Consider the following 18250-nt stretch of genomic DNA (forward strand, 5'->3'; position numbering starts at 1 on the left):
TAAAAACATTACAAATCCAGCATCATAGCAGAAAAAAAAAAAAGTGAGTTCTGCTGATAGCTTCCAGCAGTATTCAGGAAAAGAGCAACAACATTTTGATCTGTATGTCTTTTTGCCTGAATGCATAAAAAGGAGCAGAATTATATCTTCCAAATGAAAGAGGGGTCACAGATTTGATAAAAAAAAATTTTGTTTCACACTTCTGCAAAGACATTTCCAAACTAGTGGTGCAGTATATTGTTAAAAGTACCATACAGGTACCAACTTTCTAATTAAGTTTAGCTCCAAATGTACTAGGATCAGATTCTCATGAGTGAGCATTAGTCTTTTATGAAAGTGAATTTAAATTGTAATTCTTCCTAATAAAAACAAAGTAATAAAACCATCAGCAAGGTCATGTATAATACCGTTTATAAAAAAAGGGGGGTTGTTTTAAATACAAGTGGGAGAAAACAGGTGGAAGTTGCTTCTTATTCCTGTAATATTTAAATATAACACTACGACTATCTTTGCCACTAAAATTCAGGTATTCTATGATGAAGTGACTAAAAATACTAGAAAATCTGTAGAGGTAAATTCTCTCCTGAGTTGCAACACAAATTCCACACGTATGCTTTTTCCAAATTCTCTAGTACCCAGCAGGCTACACTGTGCAACAAGCTCTGAGAATGCAGTTTCAGATCCAAGCCTCCAATATACTCTAGCACTATAGTCCACAGAGTGGTCTATTGATTCAACAGAATTGATATCACCAGACTGGTCACATCTAAACATCTTAACCTTAGCAGTGCTCTATTGTTACCAAAGCTACATTTTTAGCTAAGCTCTGCATAGCTCCATCTCTGAGAACACAGCAGAGTTAAAGGACAAATAAATATTTCAACCGATGTCCTGGTTTCAGCTGGGATAGAGTTAATTTCTTTCCCAGTAGCTGGTATAGTGCTGTATTTTGGATTTAGAATGAGAATAATGTTGATAACACACAGATGTTTTAGTTGTTGCTAGGCAGTGTTTACACTAAGTTAAGGCCTCTTCAGCTTCTCATACTGCCCTGCCAGCAAGGATGCTGGGGGCGTGGGGCACAAGAAGCTGGGAGGAGGCACAGCCAGGACAGCTAACCCAAACTGGCCAAAGGGATATTCCATACTGTATGACGTCATACTCAGTATATTAACTAGGGGAAAGGCTGGCCAGGGGCCGCTGCTCTGGAACTGGCTGGGCATCGGTCGATGGATGGTGAGCAACTGTATTGTGCATCACTTGTTTTGTGTATTCTAATTCTTTTATCATTATTATTTTCCCTTCCTTTTCTGTCCTATTAAACTATCTTTATCTAAACCCAAGAATTTTACTTCCCAACCCCACCAATTCTGTGCTCCATCCCACTGGAGGGGAGGAGGGGAGTGAGCAAGAGGCTGTGTGGTGTTTAGCTGCCTGCCAGGTTAAACCATAACAACAAATTACAATAATAGTATGATACCTGTATCTTCCAAAGACTAAAACAAACCTAAGTATATGACTCAAAATCTTACTAAAATCCAGGATGTGCAAATTAAAGCTTAGCAAAGACATATCCTATACCACAGAGAATAAAATCTTCCTATAAGGAGGCCTCTACTCCTCATGGAGGCTGTTTACAACATAAGAGGTCTATATCAAACAGTGTTATCTATGCATCAAAAACCAAAACCAATTGTATTTAGAGAACTTTGCCACATGGAAAGTAACTTACAGTCCATTCAATAAGGTAAGATTTCACTAATGCTCTCTAATTCAGACTTCACTACCAACATACTCCATGCAGTTGAAGAAGGAATGTGATGACAACAAAGGAGGTGATAGTGCCCTACAGATTCACAGAAGCACAGAGTACATCTACAGAACCTATCAAATAGTAACATAAGACAACAGATTTGATAATTTGCTACGGTACAGCAAATACAATATGTGTAATTCGTACAAGCACACTAATCATTAAGAACCACAATATATTCATTAAAAACGACATGCAAACCAATTTTCAATGTGCATGTTGCATCTGGATGTGTGCAAACGCATCTGTTGGAATGTTCTAACTTCATCAGATGTCAACATTACAGTAAGCAGACCTCCAGCCTTTCACTAAGACTACACCTTTCTGGGACATCCACAGATGACACTGACAGAAACAAACTTGAGGAACCAAAATCCTAAAACTCACTGAAAGCAACATCATCATTCAATTCTTCGGCAAGCCTTTGACTCCTGTTGTTCACAGGTGAGACACAAAGAACCAAACGCCAAGAACTGCCAGAGCTGAAGCGCTGTCCGTGGTAGAAAACAGTGGATGCCAAAAGTCCTGCAATTCTGACCCACTGCAGTTTATTGGATCTCAGAGCTTTAAGAGAGCCTCCAGATCTGGCTCCTCAAGTACCCATTCCAAAGATGATACTCTGTAGTACATAATATTCCACACACTAAATTTTAATGCTCCCTTTTGATTCAAGGCAAGTATAAACTTCCTGTTAACAAAAAAGAAAAAACCCTAACACAAAACTGTTACATCTTTAACCCATCTAAAATTACATGGCCCAAGAAGGCAAACTGCAATTCATTCCAGTACTCTCCAATTTCATTTTTCTGCACAAAACAACACATCATATTTGAAATTTCTGCGCAAACTCAGAGGCAAGAGTAATCATATGTATAGTTCCTTAGGCATTTTTATATCATATAAATTATCTCCAACTAAGCCAAATTCCATGTCAGGGGAAAACAAAAAGAAAAAAAAAAAAGAAAGAAAAAAGTGGTGAACATCTCTACCAGTACATACAGGACTCAACAAGAAACATCTCTCAGAATTATTATTCTCATAAAAGAGAAGACTTTACCTTTAAAACTATTATAAGAATCTGAAAACATACAAGAAAATAACTTATTGTGAACCACTGAGCAGTTAGTGAGCAGTAGAAAACAGTGATCCAAAACAGAAGAAAAACAGAGCAGCAGAGGATAAAAATCTAACACACTACCTTTACCCCTACAGTACGTTTCTCACACTAATCTATCTTGTGCTATAAATAAGTTTTCTAAATGTAAGGATTCAACAAAATGGAAGGAAAACATATAAGGATTAACTATGTTTTATTGCAATTTGGTTCTATTTTATAACATTCAAGTATTTCACTCGCCTTTACATGATTTGTAGGTGGACAGAGATATGATAGTCTAACTTGGACACTGTGGCCACCTGAATGAAATTCAGGTATTTTCTATCCCTCAAATACAATCCAGCTTCTGAAATTATGGATTACCTGGAGGTAAATCAGGGTCAGGAGAAGCAGATTGCTGAACTCGTCGTGGTTTTACTGCTGATTTCATGCTTTCTGTGGCACTGCGGTTTGTTGAACTGGAACCACAACTTTCATGGTCTTCCTGCTAGAGGAAAAGCAAGCAACTGAGTCAACCAAACAGAAAGAAAATAAGCGTGAGGAGAACGACTTGGTAAAGATTTGGTAAATTAAACTTCTGTTACTATTTTTCCATCAATTCAATCCTGTACATGCACCTAACTCCAGAAATTATTACAAAACTAGCTGTACAACATAAAAAATTATTTGTAATTAATCTGTTTAAAAAAACCTCAGTCATTTAATTATTAATTTCAGTTGAACACATTTCATCTAGCTGCATTTCTGCTGAAACATTCCTTCAAACAGAAACATAGCCCTGCAGACTACCAACACAAATATGAGAAACTACCGAATTTTATGAGCTTACATGCCTACTCATGAAACCACCTCAGATGGTTCCAAGATGTCACTCATGTCTTTCCTAATACAGCTAACTGAAGCTGATTCACAAAGCAAAATATTTTTGCAGGCTTCTAAAACATGGCCCCAGAAAAGATAAATGAACTGAGGGCACCTGCTCATCTTGAGCTTCTATACAGCTTATTCACCTTCAGGAATTCAGAAGCAGGAAACATGGCTCATAAGTAGAGAATGTGATATAAGCCTTACAAGATCAAATTCGCAGACACAAGAAACTCTTAATTAGCTGAATTTAGGGTTTTAAATACCCCACTAGTATTCCCATTACATTCCAGAATGACAGTTTAACTACAAGACTCAAGTGCAAGAGAGCCAAGAAAAGTAATGCAAATATTCTTTTGAGTGTATTAGAAGAGCAGGTTAGAGAAAAGCAAATTCTTACAACTTTTGACACAAGCCAAATTATCTCTTCGATAGATGTAGTCTCTTGCAGAAAAACAGCAAAATGCTCTCTGGGTCATGGCACTACTAGGATCACACAACATGTTCACAAAAAGAAGGGTTTGGGGAACAAATGTCAAGTACTGCAGTATGAAGCCATAATATTCTTAAGTCCTCTAACCACCAAAAAGCGAACAGCTTAAACTGTGCTGAATTTTTGTACAGGGTCATGTGTTTCTGTGCATGCTGCCTGGCATTTTTAATAATTCCAGAGAAATTACGAAATGGAATCTTCACTTTACTTGGTTCTTAGTGTTTTTTACATGAAAAATAAAATTAAAAAAAAAAAAAGTTACATGTAATGACACCTTTTAAATAGAAGTCTACAACTTCAAAAACATTTTGAGAGATTCTTTCCTTCCACTCCATATTTAGAAAAACAGAACACAGAGGAAAATTCTCTGATAAGGTGGAAATACCATTTCACTAAGAAAAAAAGATGATGAGCAATATAATCTTAGCTTGGGGGGGGGGGGGGGCAGGAGTAGAAGGCTGAACTTATTTGGAGAAACTGCAGCAGACAGACCCATTCATACATTAGAAGGGTAGAAGATAGCTTTGAAAAGAAGGATAAGTTACCAAAAAGGATTTGAGATTTTCCAGTCAGTAATACAGTACTGAAACAAGCTGTTTGTTGTTTTTTAATTTATGGTTATTTGGCCATTTCAGTCATATAGGACTTTCCTATTCCAATGCATGAAAAAATGAAATGGGTGTTTAGCATCAGCTCTGGAGGGCACTTGTTTGCTTTCTTATCTCTGACAACCTTCTGACGCTTTTCATTGAGGAATGTTAAGTCTCCTGCAGATTCTCTCAGAACTTCTAACTACAGTGCAATTTTATTAGAAAGCCACTGCTCTCTTCAGGGCATACCTGAGCAATAATGACAGCTTGAAGTTCTTGCTTTATCTTTAAACCTGGGGTGATGGAAGTCTCTTCATTAACATGTATGTTTTGTAAACAAAAGCAGCTCACCTTTCCTTCACGTCTCCAGCTTACCAAGAAAAATTAGATTATAGACTTTTAACCATACCTTCTTTCTTGGAAACTAGTTCACATGTAGCATGAAAATACTTTTTCAGATGAGTCACCATACTCATTTTTGAACTTGAAAAAAACCCGAGATGTCAGAGTGACCAAACAGCTCAATTAACACATTTCCTTCTTTCCCGAGCTCACTTATGAATTGTACACAATGCTGTGGTGCAACTATTTAATGATTTGATCTGATAGGACCACATTATGCTTGCCTTTTAATATTTATGTTGGCTATGAGAAAAAGAAAGGGTGGCCAGGGGAATGGGGAAGGCATTCTATTTTTGAAGTGTTAACTGTATCAAGCCTGACTACATTCAAGTCTAACTTTTCTATCTGCATACTGACACAACCACATTTGATGAATCTTCTCATAACTTCATGAAAAATCTAGGCAATGTTTTAATCATACAGAGTATTACTAACACTTAAAGATGAAATAAGAGTGGTTTAAACTTTCACCACTTTCAGAGAGTTAGGAATACACACTAGCACACTGGGTTTGGGGGGGGGGGTGGGGTGGGGTTAATGGAAAGGGGTGGAGAACCCTTAGATTGTGTTTATTTTGAAAGAAAGTCTCAAATCTTAACCTATAAATAAATACAATAACCTTTTTATATTTCCCTGAGCTACAAGTCTGTTGTGTTGGAAAATGGTTGCAACCAATTAGAGCAAGTTGGACTTAAAAGTAATCAAAACAAATATGTGCATTTTGGCACTGTCTTGGAACATGTAACACAAAAATTTATCTCAAATATACTTATGTGACTTAATCCACATGAAGTAACAGAGTATGCCTACGTTTAAGAAGAATTCAACCTGACCAAACATTTGAAAAAAAATTTTTTAATCTGGGATAACATCCATTCATTTCCTTACATTACGCAATTATCAAAAAGGTTTTAGAGTTGCATGGGGTTTTTTGAGCGTGAACACACACCATTTTTCACAACAGCTACTAATACTTTATAAAGCAAGTGTTGTATTCTTTAATTACTGGAAGATGATAACAGTGGCCATGACCTTATAGGAACTACATTCCTATGTAGACGTATATCCAAAAGCTTTCTGTATCTGCACACTTCTGCTCAATGTTAACTTTAAGAGCACACTATTAATTTCTCAAACATGTGGCTGCCTCATAAGCCCAGAAGTAAAACATGTTCATTAAAGAGATGGGAAAAAGTTCCAAGTGAACTGCCAAAACTAGCATAATTATGAAACTATTTAACACTGGAACCAACTAGAGTCACACACTGTGTCTAGATCACAGTGATGTCATCAGAAACACCCAGCCAAAAGGCACTAAAACTACTGCTCTCCCATAAATCCACCTCACACCAGATGACAAACATTTTAAAGTTAAAGTCAAAATTATACTGGGAGTGGGAAGGGAGTTACATTCTAAAAGTGCTAATAACTATAGTTACAGTATGAGATTTGATAAATGCCTATTCATTTTAGCATTAATGAGAGCACCTCCAAACAAGGGTCACAACAGTAGAAAACTAGTCATGATGTATATGGAGAGATGATTTTTAAAGAAAACAACACTCATTTACAAAAATATCTTTTCCCACTAGCTTGTATCGTAAGTAAAGCCTAGAAAACTTAAAATTTTAATATTAGGTCCTGCTTATGGGTGGTGTTATACAAATATATATACACACACACAAAAAAAAAATATATATAATATAATTGGATCAGGACAAATAGAAGTTTGCACAACCAGGCTCCTTTTTCCCTTTTGGCAAATGTGTCAGACCAGGTACTTGGCTGAAATGTTTTTATAGAGCACTATGGTTACTTCTAAAACTACGCAAGTCATAAGTAACACACTAAAGACACCTAGGTTAGTAAATTTACATGCGAGTTCTTCAGTCAATTTTCTACTGCAATATAAAACAGTTATGGCAAGGTTTAAAGAGAATTACAACTGACAACCCCTGAACATATAACAGATGAGGTTTATTATCATCTTTCCTAATAAGTGGAGTTTATTATCTTCACTCAGTATTCTGTTTCCCAAATTTAAAATACATAGTTCTTTTTCTCTTTAGAACAACACTTTCTCATTTTAAAATACATAAATCCTATTTAATGTGCAAGACCTCCAAAATGCCTTATAAACATGCTTTATGGGAAAATAATGTTTTCTCTTGGGGATCACTTAGCTATTTATGCAAATATTGTCCCTCTGCTTTCATCAAATCAAGTTAGATAAAGAAAACTGAATTCTTAAAAAATGAATTAAAATTTTAAACCCCACACCGATCCCAAGTAGCTACCACACAAACTTGCAGAGAGTTGTCCATTGCCGTTTTCTCTCTTCCTCTACAAAATTTTGCTTTTTCTGATCCTTTGTCATTTCTAAAACAATGAGCTTAATATCCTTTACAAGTCAGTAAGAGATACCTATTTCTATAACGCATATCTTAAATTGCAAGATGCAAAAACTGCAAGAGAGAGGAACTCATTTCCCACTAGTGGACTGTGCTTATACAGCTGAGTAGTTAGCTGCCTGTGGCAAGACTAAAAGTAATATTCAGAGTATGTTCATTTTCACAAGGCCTTCGACACAATCTGCTGCACAGACCTTATTCCCAAACTGGTAAGATATCAACTGGACAGGGGGAGATAAGTTGGGTGAAAAAGTGGCTGAACCGCTGGGCTCAAGGGGTTGTGATCAGGGGTACAAAGGCCAACTGGTGGCTGGTTACTCGTGGCATCCTTCAGAGATCAGTGCCAAGCCCATGGTGTTTAACATCCCTATTAAAGACCTGGAAGATGGGATAGAGTGCACCTACAGCAAGGCTGTGGATGGTACCAACTTAGGGGGAGGAGCCCATGCACTGGTGGGCAGGGCTGCTATTGATAGGGTGCTTGAGAGGCTGAAGAAATGCGCTGTCAGTAACTCCGTGAAGTCCAGGTGCAAACGCCTGCTCCTGCGCCTGGGATGGAGGTACTCTGTGTAACTGTACAGACTAAAAGCCAAAGTGCTAGAAAGCAGCTTTGCAGAAAAGAATCCAAGAGTCCCAGTGGACAGCAAGTTGAACATGAGTCAGCAGTGCACCCTTGCTACACAGAAAGCCAACTGTATGCTGGGCTGTATTAGCAAGGGTGAAGCCAGGGGCATGACTCTTCCCCTCTCTTCGGCCTTTGTGAGACGTTGTGTGGAATACTGCACCCAGTCCAGGGCTCTCCAATACAAGAAGAACTTGGATGCACCAGAACAAAGTCCAATGGAGGGCCACCATGCTGGTTAGGGGGCTGAAGCACATAAGTTCTCCCTCAGCAGAGACCGAGACAACTCAGGTTGTTCAGCCTGAAGAAGGGAGATCCTACTGCTGTCTACAGCTACCTACTGGGAGGGTACAAAGAGGGAGCCAGACACTGTGTACATTGCCACTCATCTTCTCACAGTACACCTTTATCAAATCTGAAACCCAGGCAATTCTAAGCAGGGCAAAAGCTTTTTCAGCAAGAGGATGATCAAATATTGGAACAGGCTGCCCAGAGAGGTGGTGGAGTCTCAATCCTTGGAGCTATTCAGCACTTGGCTGACCAACCCCTGGAGCAACCTGCTCTAATTTGCCTTGCTTTGGACATGAGGTTGGACTAGATTGTCTCCAGAGATAATCCCAAATTGCTCTGATTCCTCTCCATGCAAAAATGAAACAAAAAGTAACACAAGTTTTTGAAAAATATTATCTTAAAGATACACTACAAGTTTCACTAAAATGGTAGGCACTATCAAGATCTTGCTTTCAAAAAGATATCTGATTACGTTCCACTGCTATACAATTGTCAATATGCATTATATACATACACAAATAGACAAATTCATTCATTCATTTCTGTCTAACCTTGCAACAACACTTCTGCTGGCTAGTACAGGTCAAGCATTACTTACAAACGAGTCATCAGCTTTAACAGCCTCAATAATTTCATTGCACAATTATCCTGCAAAGAAGATTTTACTAACAGTTAACAACAAACAGAAACTGAACTATGGAAAGAGAAAGTTAATTTTATTATTCTTCTAATGAACAGCAAACTAGAAGCATAACAACACTTCAACAGTGAAATATCAGTGACCTAAACACGATATCTGTAATTCTTTTGGAAGGTGTGAGTTAATAGTCTAATGCACACTAACTTTAAAATTATATACACATATGCATATTTTAGAATTATGACGGTATAAAATACTGAAAAGAAGATTTAGCCAAATCAGACCAGGTTACTATTTTGTAGAATAATTAAGGAGTTCTGCATTATATATGGAAATTATATATAGCTTCTACATACACACTTTTACCTTCAAAAGTCTATTCATGACAGTCCATTTTCTTTCACTGTTACAAAACCCGATTTTAGAACTTTTCAAACTGGCAAATCACATACCTCAGAGTGAATACTCAGAGATTAAGCTACGTCTTTCTCTAAGGCAGACAAGAACATGATGGAAGGTCTTTATTCTTCTACTTTTTTTTTTTTTCAGTATTATTTCATGTATAAACATGTCAAAAATCAACTCTTTAAATTATGTACCAGACTACAAAGGAAAAACATCAAGGAATTTGGGGCAGAGATGCAGTGGCAAAGCACCTTGATGAGTGGGGGCAATAAACAAGGGTAGCCTGGTTAAGAATAATGGACCAACTGGAGCAAACAAGAAATATTTTAACAAGGTGTTAGCCTGCATTTGCATCTTGTTGCATCTGATCTCAGCTGATGTTAGATTCAGAGAAATGAGCAGTAGCAGTGACCAGCATGGCACACTAAGATACCTACACTAGATCAAGAGGTTATATCCATCTCTCAGTCTGTTATCATAAGCCATGTTTTGTTAATTCTATATTAGCATCTGAAATAGAGGTGTAAGTTAAAAATCCATGTGAAAGCTGCGGACAGGCTGAAACACTGCCACAGCAGCCACAAATGAAAGCCAAGAAGCTTGCAGGAAGTCTGTTGCACTGATACTGCAGAATGTGTGCTATCTGCCTACTGGTTTCCAGGCAATAGCATCTCTGCATGATGTTGCTACCATTTTAATTCACTGATTATCCAAGGTGTTTGAGAGGAACATTTCTTTGTTTACAAGAATGGGAGCTGTCAAGAGTCTGAAAGCCTATGGTGATAAAGCCATAGAGCCAAAGATAGGCTATTCTCACTAAGTGCTCCTCAGAAATACACCCCAATTTCTCAAAACCCAAGACAGAGCAACAAATAAATAACCTTGCAAGTCTTTTTGAGTGAAGTGAGTTGTACAAATATCTTCTTTCTATTTTGGAAATAAAATTATATTATAAACTGTTAACTCATCATCTAGTAAAGTTTCTGATACATTTATTGTGTTTTTTTAAAAAAAAATTATGAGGCCACGTACCATAATGTAAGTGCTTTTTAATAGAAATAAACATCTCAAAATGGCTTTTCTCAATTTCTCCTACGATAAGATTTTTAAAGATTTCACTCTTCTTCATGTTACAGGAAGATTACCCAGTGCTTTGGTTTGGGGGGATATGGGTGGGCGCATCTCAATTCTGTAACATTATTCCATTTCTGTTTAATACCCAGCGCAGTGGAGTCCTGATCCATGACTATAGCTCTCAAAGCTACAAAGAAGAAAACAACAAACACTAAGAAATACTACAATAGCAACTGGTAGCTATACTCAGGATTTGGCATTACTACAAAAGGAAGGATGGAAAGGATGAAAAAAAGGCAATTCCTAAATGTTTGTTCCACAAAACTCACAGTGCACAGAACTAACTCAGTAATTCTCACACCAGGGTGGCCTGAAAGGAAGAGTCAGGAGGAGAGAAGTAGCAGAAAGGCTAGTGCTAGGTGAGCTCCTTCAGCAAAAATGATGTGGGGCATCCTTGATATAGGATGGGTGTGGGCTAAGAAGGGTCCTTCTGTCCCACACATTCTCTGTGTCTGGAACTGAGAAGGAAGAGTGGCTGAAACAGTTTAGCCTGATGGACTGGGAGGAAAGAGTGACAGGAAACACACTCAGGAGAAGAGACTGCAAACATGAGAAGAAAAGAAATGAGAAGTGACCTACAACATTTTTATTCTCTTTTCCAACTTGTGTTCAGAAACAGTCACATCTAATAAAATGAAGAGCGTTAAAAGAACTGATATCTATTTAAAAAAATTCTCTTGAAAATTAAGTCTGAATAAAACAGGAAATATATTTCAAGTTGAAACAGTTTATCTCTGTACATGAAAACCCCAGAACAGTTTGACTGTTTTGCTGTCATCCAGCCTAATGCACAATTCAGGGGCTGTTACAGGACCACCTCACCTGCAGACACGTCCAGCCACTGAACTGGTCAGCACCACAACACCACTGCATTTCTTCTGCGTACGATAACGGTATACAAGCCAGTTTACAGTTTTGTGTGTGCTATTTTGGAAGACAGTGTACCAAAGACTGAACATACTCTGATCCTTGTTACAGGTCACTTGAAATATTAATTAAGAATAGCCGAGCGCTATTTCTCTAGCACTTATCAAGTATGGTGTCCTGAACACTGCAGAAAGACTGAAATACCATCGTGAGCATGGCTTGATCACATCACTGATTCATTGAACATCTGGGAACCATTAGCAAAAACTTGGCCCATGCAGGTCACTTCCTATTGTAATCTGTTCCACCTGCTAGAGGGCTAGCACTAGTCCCCAACCCTATTTCAACTGGCACCAGACTCCTCACCAAAACATCACTTTGCAGTGGCAGATTATTAAGGGTACTTGTTCCCCCCACAGTCCTAGTGGGTTGTAGTTGCAGCTCCATTTTGCACTTTCTTTAGGGGGTACTTTCCCCTAACAGATTTACTACTGCAGTTTATTAGAAAGCCAGACCCCACGTGCAAGAATTCCCTCCACCAAGCACCTGCCAAGGATGTAGTAATAATTTTTATTACAACATAACCTTGCCACCCATTTCCTTCAGAGGAAGGTAGAATACTGTCCAGACCAAATTTTCTCCTAATCCCAAACACTATTGAGCAGCACACCTACAGCAGGGCCCCAGCAAATTGAGTAATCCCCAACTCTCAAATTTCTAACATCACAACAAACCTCTGACACATGACAGAGAAAGGCCTGAGGCACAAAGCTTTGCCTGGAGAATCTGCTATCCAACAGAGCTCTTTTCCTTGCTGAGCATCATTTGGGCAGCATTTGGCTTTTGGCAGCTGCTAGGGGTAGAAAAAGAGGAGGTAATGAAATGGCAATTGATTATACATGCCAATGTCAGAAGGAGAAGTATACCCACCAGGGTCTCCTCAGCTGCCACTGATTTTCACAAATTTATAGGTTATTATCCTTAAAGCAACTAATTCTCCAGCAAAATTGTTTGAAACTACTCAATAGGTTCAAAATTTAATGGAGCGGTGCAAAAGAAGAGAAGGGAAGACTGAATGACAAAATCATGCACATCTGGTTTTTTTAAGATATCAAGCTTAAAAACCAACACAACTGAAAAGCACTGGGGTCAGATTTTAGCCTAGCAGCCCTTTCTTCCTCAGTTACTGTTTAAGACAGGTCCAAGCCAAATTGAGCTTGTGGCCATTCTCCACAGAACACGCACCAGGGGAATTCTTTCTGAGCTGGAAATGGTACTTTTCAGGATATTTTTGTCAGTACAGGGAGGTTCAAGTAGGAAAGAGATTTCTCAGCCACAGGCTCAGCAATACTGAAACTCTCTGCAGTTTTTACTGCATTCTGCATATTCAAAAGCTTGGGGAACTTCATTAAAGTAAGATCTCAGCATACAATATAATCTATAGCAGGAGATTGGAACATCAACATGACACTAGTAAAAAATACTTCCCCTTTTTAAGAACTAAGCACAATCTTCACAAAAAGAATACTAATGGCTTTCTAGTGCTATGTTAAAACAAAATTTCATTTCCTAACTTATTTCCAATAGTTATTCTCATACAGTACACTTTTTGTGCATCCTATGCACTTACATGTAATACTGTGTAACTATTTTTAATGCTATATATGAATGATATTCAACTAGCTTTAACAAATTAAAATCTATTGGGTGACTATAATTGTATGTCAAATTTTAGAGACTTCCATATGCCTGGCTGAAACATCACTTGTCCTAATTTAGATAGTTTTCTAACTTCTCAGCTGATCAAATTCGAAGCACAGAAGCCAAGTTAGTGGAGGGTTCCAGTTACCTTCAGCTATTTAGTGGTTTCAAGCAAAACTTTCATAAAAACAAGATGATAATTTTATCAAAATGCTTGTGTTTAAATTTTCAATTCACATTAATAGCCCTACTGAAACAGCTTGCTTTAAATTTTGTATTTTATTTTTATTCTTTCTAAATTAACTTCAGACACCACTGTGGGGAAGAACAGATTTTCACCAAATGTAATTTATCAATTACATCTTATCTAAATAACATTAGTTAACAAAACTAATGGACTAAACTACAAAGCTGGCTGAATGGCTGCAAAAACTTCCTGGTTAATCAATATAAAAAAGTACACATAGGTGCAACTTAAAACATGTACATTAAGGAGTTTTTACTTACAATCAGTCATTTCTTTTGCAATTGTCAGTGATGTGTACACTATTTCAAGGAATTTTTTGCTATTTATAATGCACCGCTTTTTAAATAAGAAAGCTTTTGAAACATTAGCTTAAACCTAAACAAACAATAATTTATCTTCTAGAACAGTCAGCGATCTATCACACAAAACCACCAGAATGCTATACATTGAAAGAAGTGTAGCTGTCAACACTACATTGTAACTGTTGTGAAGTTTTACAAAAGACCTCTGTAATTATAACATAACATGTAAATTTTTATCACACTGGTTAATTTAAAATACAACGTGCCTCCTCTCAAGCAGTAGGGACTTTTTATCAGGATCCAACATTTTTTGTTCTTTCTAGTGACCACCATGTGCATGCCACTTCCTTCTTTACACAAATTTTGACATTCAGAATTCTTCAAATAAATACACCTTCCTCAGTACAAGCTAATTAGAAGGAATTTTATATTAAAAAAAAGAAACCAAAACAAGGGCAAAATCCCTTCTCCCAAATTTGTGCCAATCATTCTGAATGGAAAATAATTTTTCTTTTATTCCTGGTCTAATTTGCAAAGAAAGAATGAGTACAGGTTTAAAATGAGGGAGGAAAGTGAGTGTCAGCAAAAAATGAAGTTGAGTGCCCAAGGGAACAAAACATATAAATATTCTGAACAGAACTGTGGGGACAGGACTGTTACTGTTTTTGCTCAACTGCGCACTCCAGCCACATGCAAAAGTAAGATATTAAAAGTTGGACAGCAGGATGGAGAAATAAGATTCAAAAGAACTTGGGGAAAAAAATATGTATGTGGGAAAGTTAAAAGCCTGGAAACATCCTCTAATCTCATATAATGCCAAGCAGGAAAGCTCAGGGAGGATTTAGTGTGGAAGAAGAAAATAATGTATCTTGTTTCAAATCAAAACATGGAACATCATCTGTAACAAAACTACTGAATAACACAGGCCAAGGAATATATTTAAAGCTAAACTCACAAAGATATTCTCTTAAATTTATAATTCATCAGGTTTATCAATTCATTTACATTAAGAAATGTGTTTTATAAATTTGACATGAGTAATCACAGGTTACACACTGTTACATCATCAACTCATTCACGTTTCTCTAACATTTCTCATTTTACATGGTATGTATTTGTTGGGATGGTGGATAGTTTTAGCTTCTTCAAAAGCTAACTTAAAGCATATTACCCACAATACTATAAATTCATTTAAGTGCAACTGCATTCACACCAAATGAAAAGAGAGCTTTCCTTGACTGATGCTTTTCATCTGCAGTCCTGAAGAGCAGTTGCAACAGATAATTCCATTATTCAGAAGGCAAATCCCTCACTTTACAAAAAAAGTCTTGATGTGAATTTTAAGTAATAACAAAAACTTAAGGACTAAGACAAGCCAGGATTGTCCACCCATGGCAATCACCCAGGGATCAGGTTCATGTTTTAGCACCCTCCTGTGGCACAGACCATAGTCCATCCACTCCTGAATCCACCACAGACACCCTCCACTTATGCTTTCCAGGCAGGTCTCCTCACTACTGTCTTTCCCCTCCTTCCCCCTCAAACAGCCTGTGGACCAAATATTCACCCCACATCTCACAGAATAGGTTGAGCTATATCATACTTGTGCCTACAAAGTTGGACACCACAACTATCACTTCTGGTAAGTCCTATATACCATTAAAATAATAAACAAATAAAATTTTAAAAACTATGTTTGTTCAACGTAAAGTATTGATACATACATATTGTTAAAGTGCTCTGGAAATATAAAGCTTTAAAACGTGTCAGTTTGAGCAATGTTTTTTTCTGAAATCTTGAATAAGCATGGTCAACTTACTCTGAGAGCTGCTCTTTTGAGATTTACTGTTGGGGGAGGAACACAAGTTTGTGATTCATTGCACAAAGAGCTTAAGTATTTGTTTTATACTTGATAAGAAAAAAAAAAAATGCGTCTAGCATTCATATAGCTAACAGGATGGCACATCATTATTTCCAAATTTCCTGGTCAAGAAGCCAGGATGCAAATAACCACACACCTCTACTTCATACTGAACAAATACTGAAGTGTCGAGTGCTTAAATAGTCCTTTTATGTCTACGTGAGCCTCAAAATCAGTTTATAAGCTGTAATACAAATAGACAATACAGTACATATCAAGAAAGTTACCACAAGACATGATTGTGGCAGTGCATCATATTGATATGAGTCTCTTATCATTGTATGACTATGTTATCTAAATATCCATCTTTTAGAAATACTGAACTGTGTTTCCTATATTGTGACTTTCTGTGTGTTTTTATAAACATGAACCCGCAGTTAGAACTTCACCCTAATCCTGCTCCCTTTGTGGAAGCACATAGGCACACTTACATGAAGGCAAGCATTTGTGCCAAATTATGAACAGCCTTTTTCTGTCCACACGCAGTCTTTTTTTAAACTATCCCATACTCTACAAGCATTAGGATGAACAAATATAGTTTAAATATAAAAAGCAATATAAAAATCAATTTAAAATACGATTAAAAAGTTGCAGTTTCAATGCAATGGTTAAAAAAAAAAATAAGAGAGGCAATACTGGAGATAGATAACCTGTGGGTTTTAGTAGTTCTCTGAAAAATAAAGTAGTAACAGTATAGATTAAGAACAAAGAGCACCTATATTATGAAGCCAAAACTTCATGCCAAATCACGATACAGAATATTGGAAAGTAATAAAATGTATATATCCTTTTATTTTCATAAAAACTCTAGCTGACAAAAATAACACTAGTCACAGTGCTATCATCTAAACTCCTTATAAATTTTTACATCACAAGCGTCAATGCCAAACTTATCTACAAATAAGTTATGAATACTTCTAGACATACAGATGCAGCTTACTAAAATGTCATTTCCAACTAAAAGTTAACATGTCACGTGTAACATCTCAAAACCCAAGGATGCTTCCACCTCTGCTCTTCTTTTGTGCCTGGATTATAATCACATTATATGCACGCTTGCCCATCACATACCCTCTGCTCCTATGTGCAAATGTGCTATATCACAGTCTTTAATTACTTCCCAAGAAAGATTACTTCATGAAAGTATTTTGGCAATGTTCATCAGTGTAGTATATAAAAAACAGATTAATATACACACACATATATGTGGATATACTTATAGCTGAACTGATATGTATTTATGTATATTATGAGTTTGTGTATGTATACATATAGTATATATTTATAAATTTTTGCTTAAAGTGTCAGATATCTAATACCATTACCTATTAAGACATTACTTTACAACTACTTCCACAAACAAAAGAGTCCCATACATATCTGCATGGACAGAACTCATACTGTGCAGTTTTTCCCCTAGATTCAGTCTGCAAAATACATTTAAGGGGAAAAAAAACCCAAACAAACAAACAAAAAAAAAAAACAAAAACACACACCACAGATGGCCTGAACACAGCACAACATTTTCAATGAGTAATCTGTGTTCCTGTACTTGGCTTTGCAAAACAGTGTATGAAAATGTTTTCCGTGAGAATTATCAAATAAGTGATATTCATCTGTGGTATTCACAATTTTGTATTTTACTAGAAAAATATCCTTGCATTTAATCAAAAGCTTTGCATGTGGTATATGTTGTAAGTCAGGGAGAATATTTTTTGTCTGTTACTTTTGTAACGAACATCTATAACTATTCGTAAGTACCCCTATAAATTAAAAATCTTTGGCTGGTTTGTTTTTTTCCCCCTGACTTGGGTTTACACTTCAATGTGAAACATTTCCCTGCCTGATCAGGTTTTTAGAATGTATAGACATTATAGACTTCTTTTAGTCTATAAAACAGTGCTAAAAATATACAATTTAACCATACTTATTTATTACACAAGAATATACTAGGTTTAGAAAACCAAGCAGAGGCTTAGATTTTTCTTTTAAAATGCAAACCATCCTCACCACTACATTTTAGGTCGATCACAACCAAAATAGTTACTTACATGTATTTGGAATATTACAGTTTTCTGATATCAGACTGAAGACTTCTTAAGCTCCAAACATATCAAAAACTAAATGTCTCAAAAACTAACAGGCATGACGTGAGATAGGAGAAGACTCTAAACACATTTCTCTTGTTTCTACATTATAGGGCCAACTGGGATTTGTTTTAGAATAAAAGCTTTGCACTGTAATTAGGCGCTAAAGATGAGTCAAAATACTGAGACACTAGCTTTTCACTTTCAGTGAGCTTTGATTAATGTAAATCACTGATGAAATAATATTTGTTACCTCTCATTGGTATGTTTAAATAAGGTGCACAGCACTGATTTTTCAAGGGGTTGCATCAAGATACTTAATGGACAGTGACCATTTTGATTA

General features: G+C 36.7%; 1 protein-coding gene across 10 annotated transcripts in view; it reads right to left on the minus strand.

The window, feature by feature from the left end:
• Positions 1-18250, minus strand: part of VPS13B (vacuolar protein sorting 13 homolog B) — a 498323-nt gene that overhangs the window by 447089 nt on the left and 32984 nt on the right. For 6 of the 10 annotated variants that reach the window (XM_041123226.1, XM_041123227.1, XM_030011499.2 and 3 more), the window contains one exon: positions 3294-3417. In XM_041123226.1, the coding sequence (XP_040979160.1) occupies positions 3294-3417 (124 nt within the window). The remainder of the gene's footprint in view (positions 1-3293; positions 3418-18250) is intronic. The other 4 variants (XM_030011504.2, XM_030011500.2, XM_030011502.2 and 1 more) reach the window with 1 other exon arrangement.

Source organism: Aquila chrysaetos, chromosome 4 (assembly GCF_900496995.4).
Source record: "Aquila chrysaetos chrysaetos chromosome 4, bAquChr1.4, whole genome shotgun sequence".
NCBI lineage: Eukaryota > Metazoa > Chordata > Aves > Accipitriformes > Accipitridae > Aquila > Aquila chrysaetos.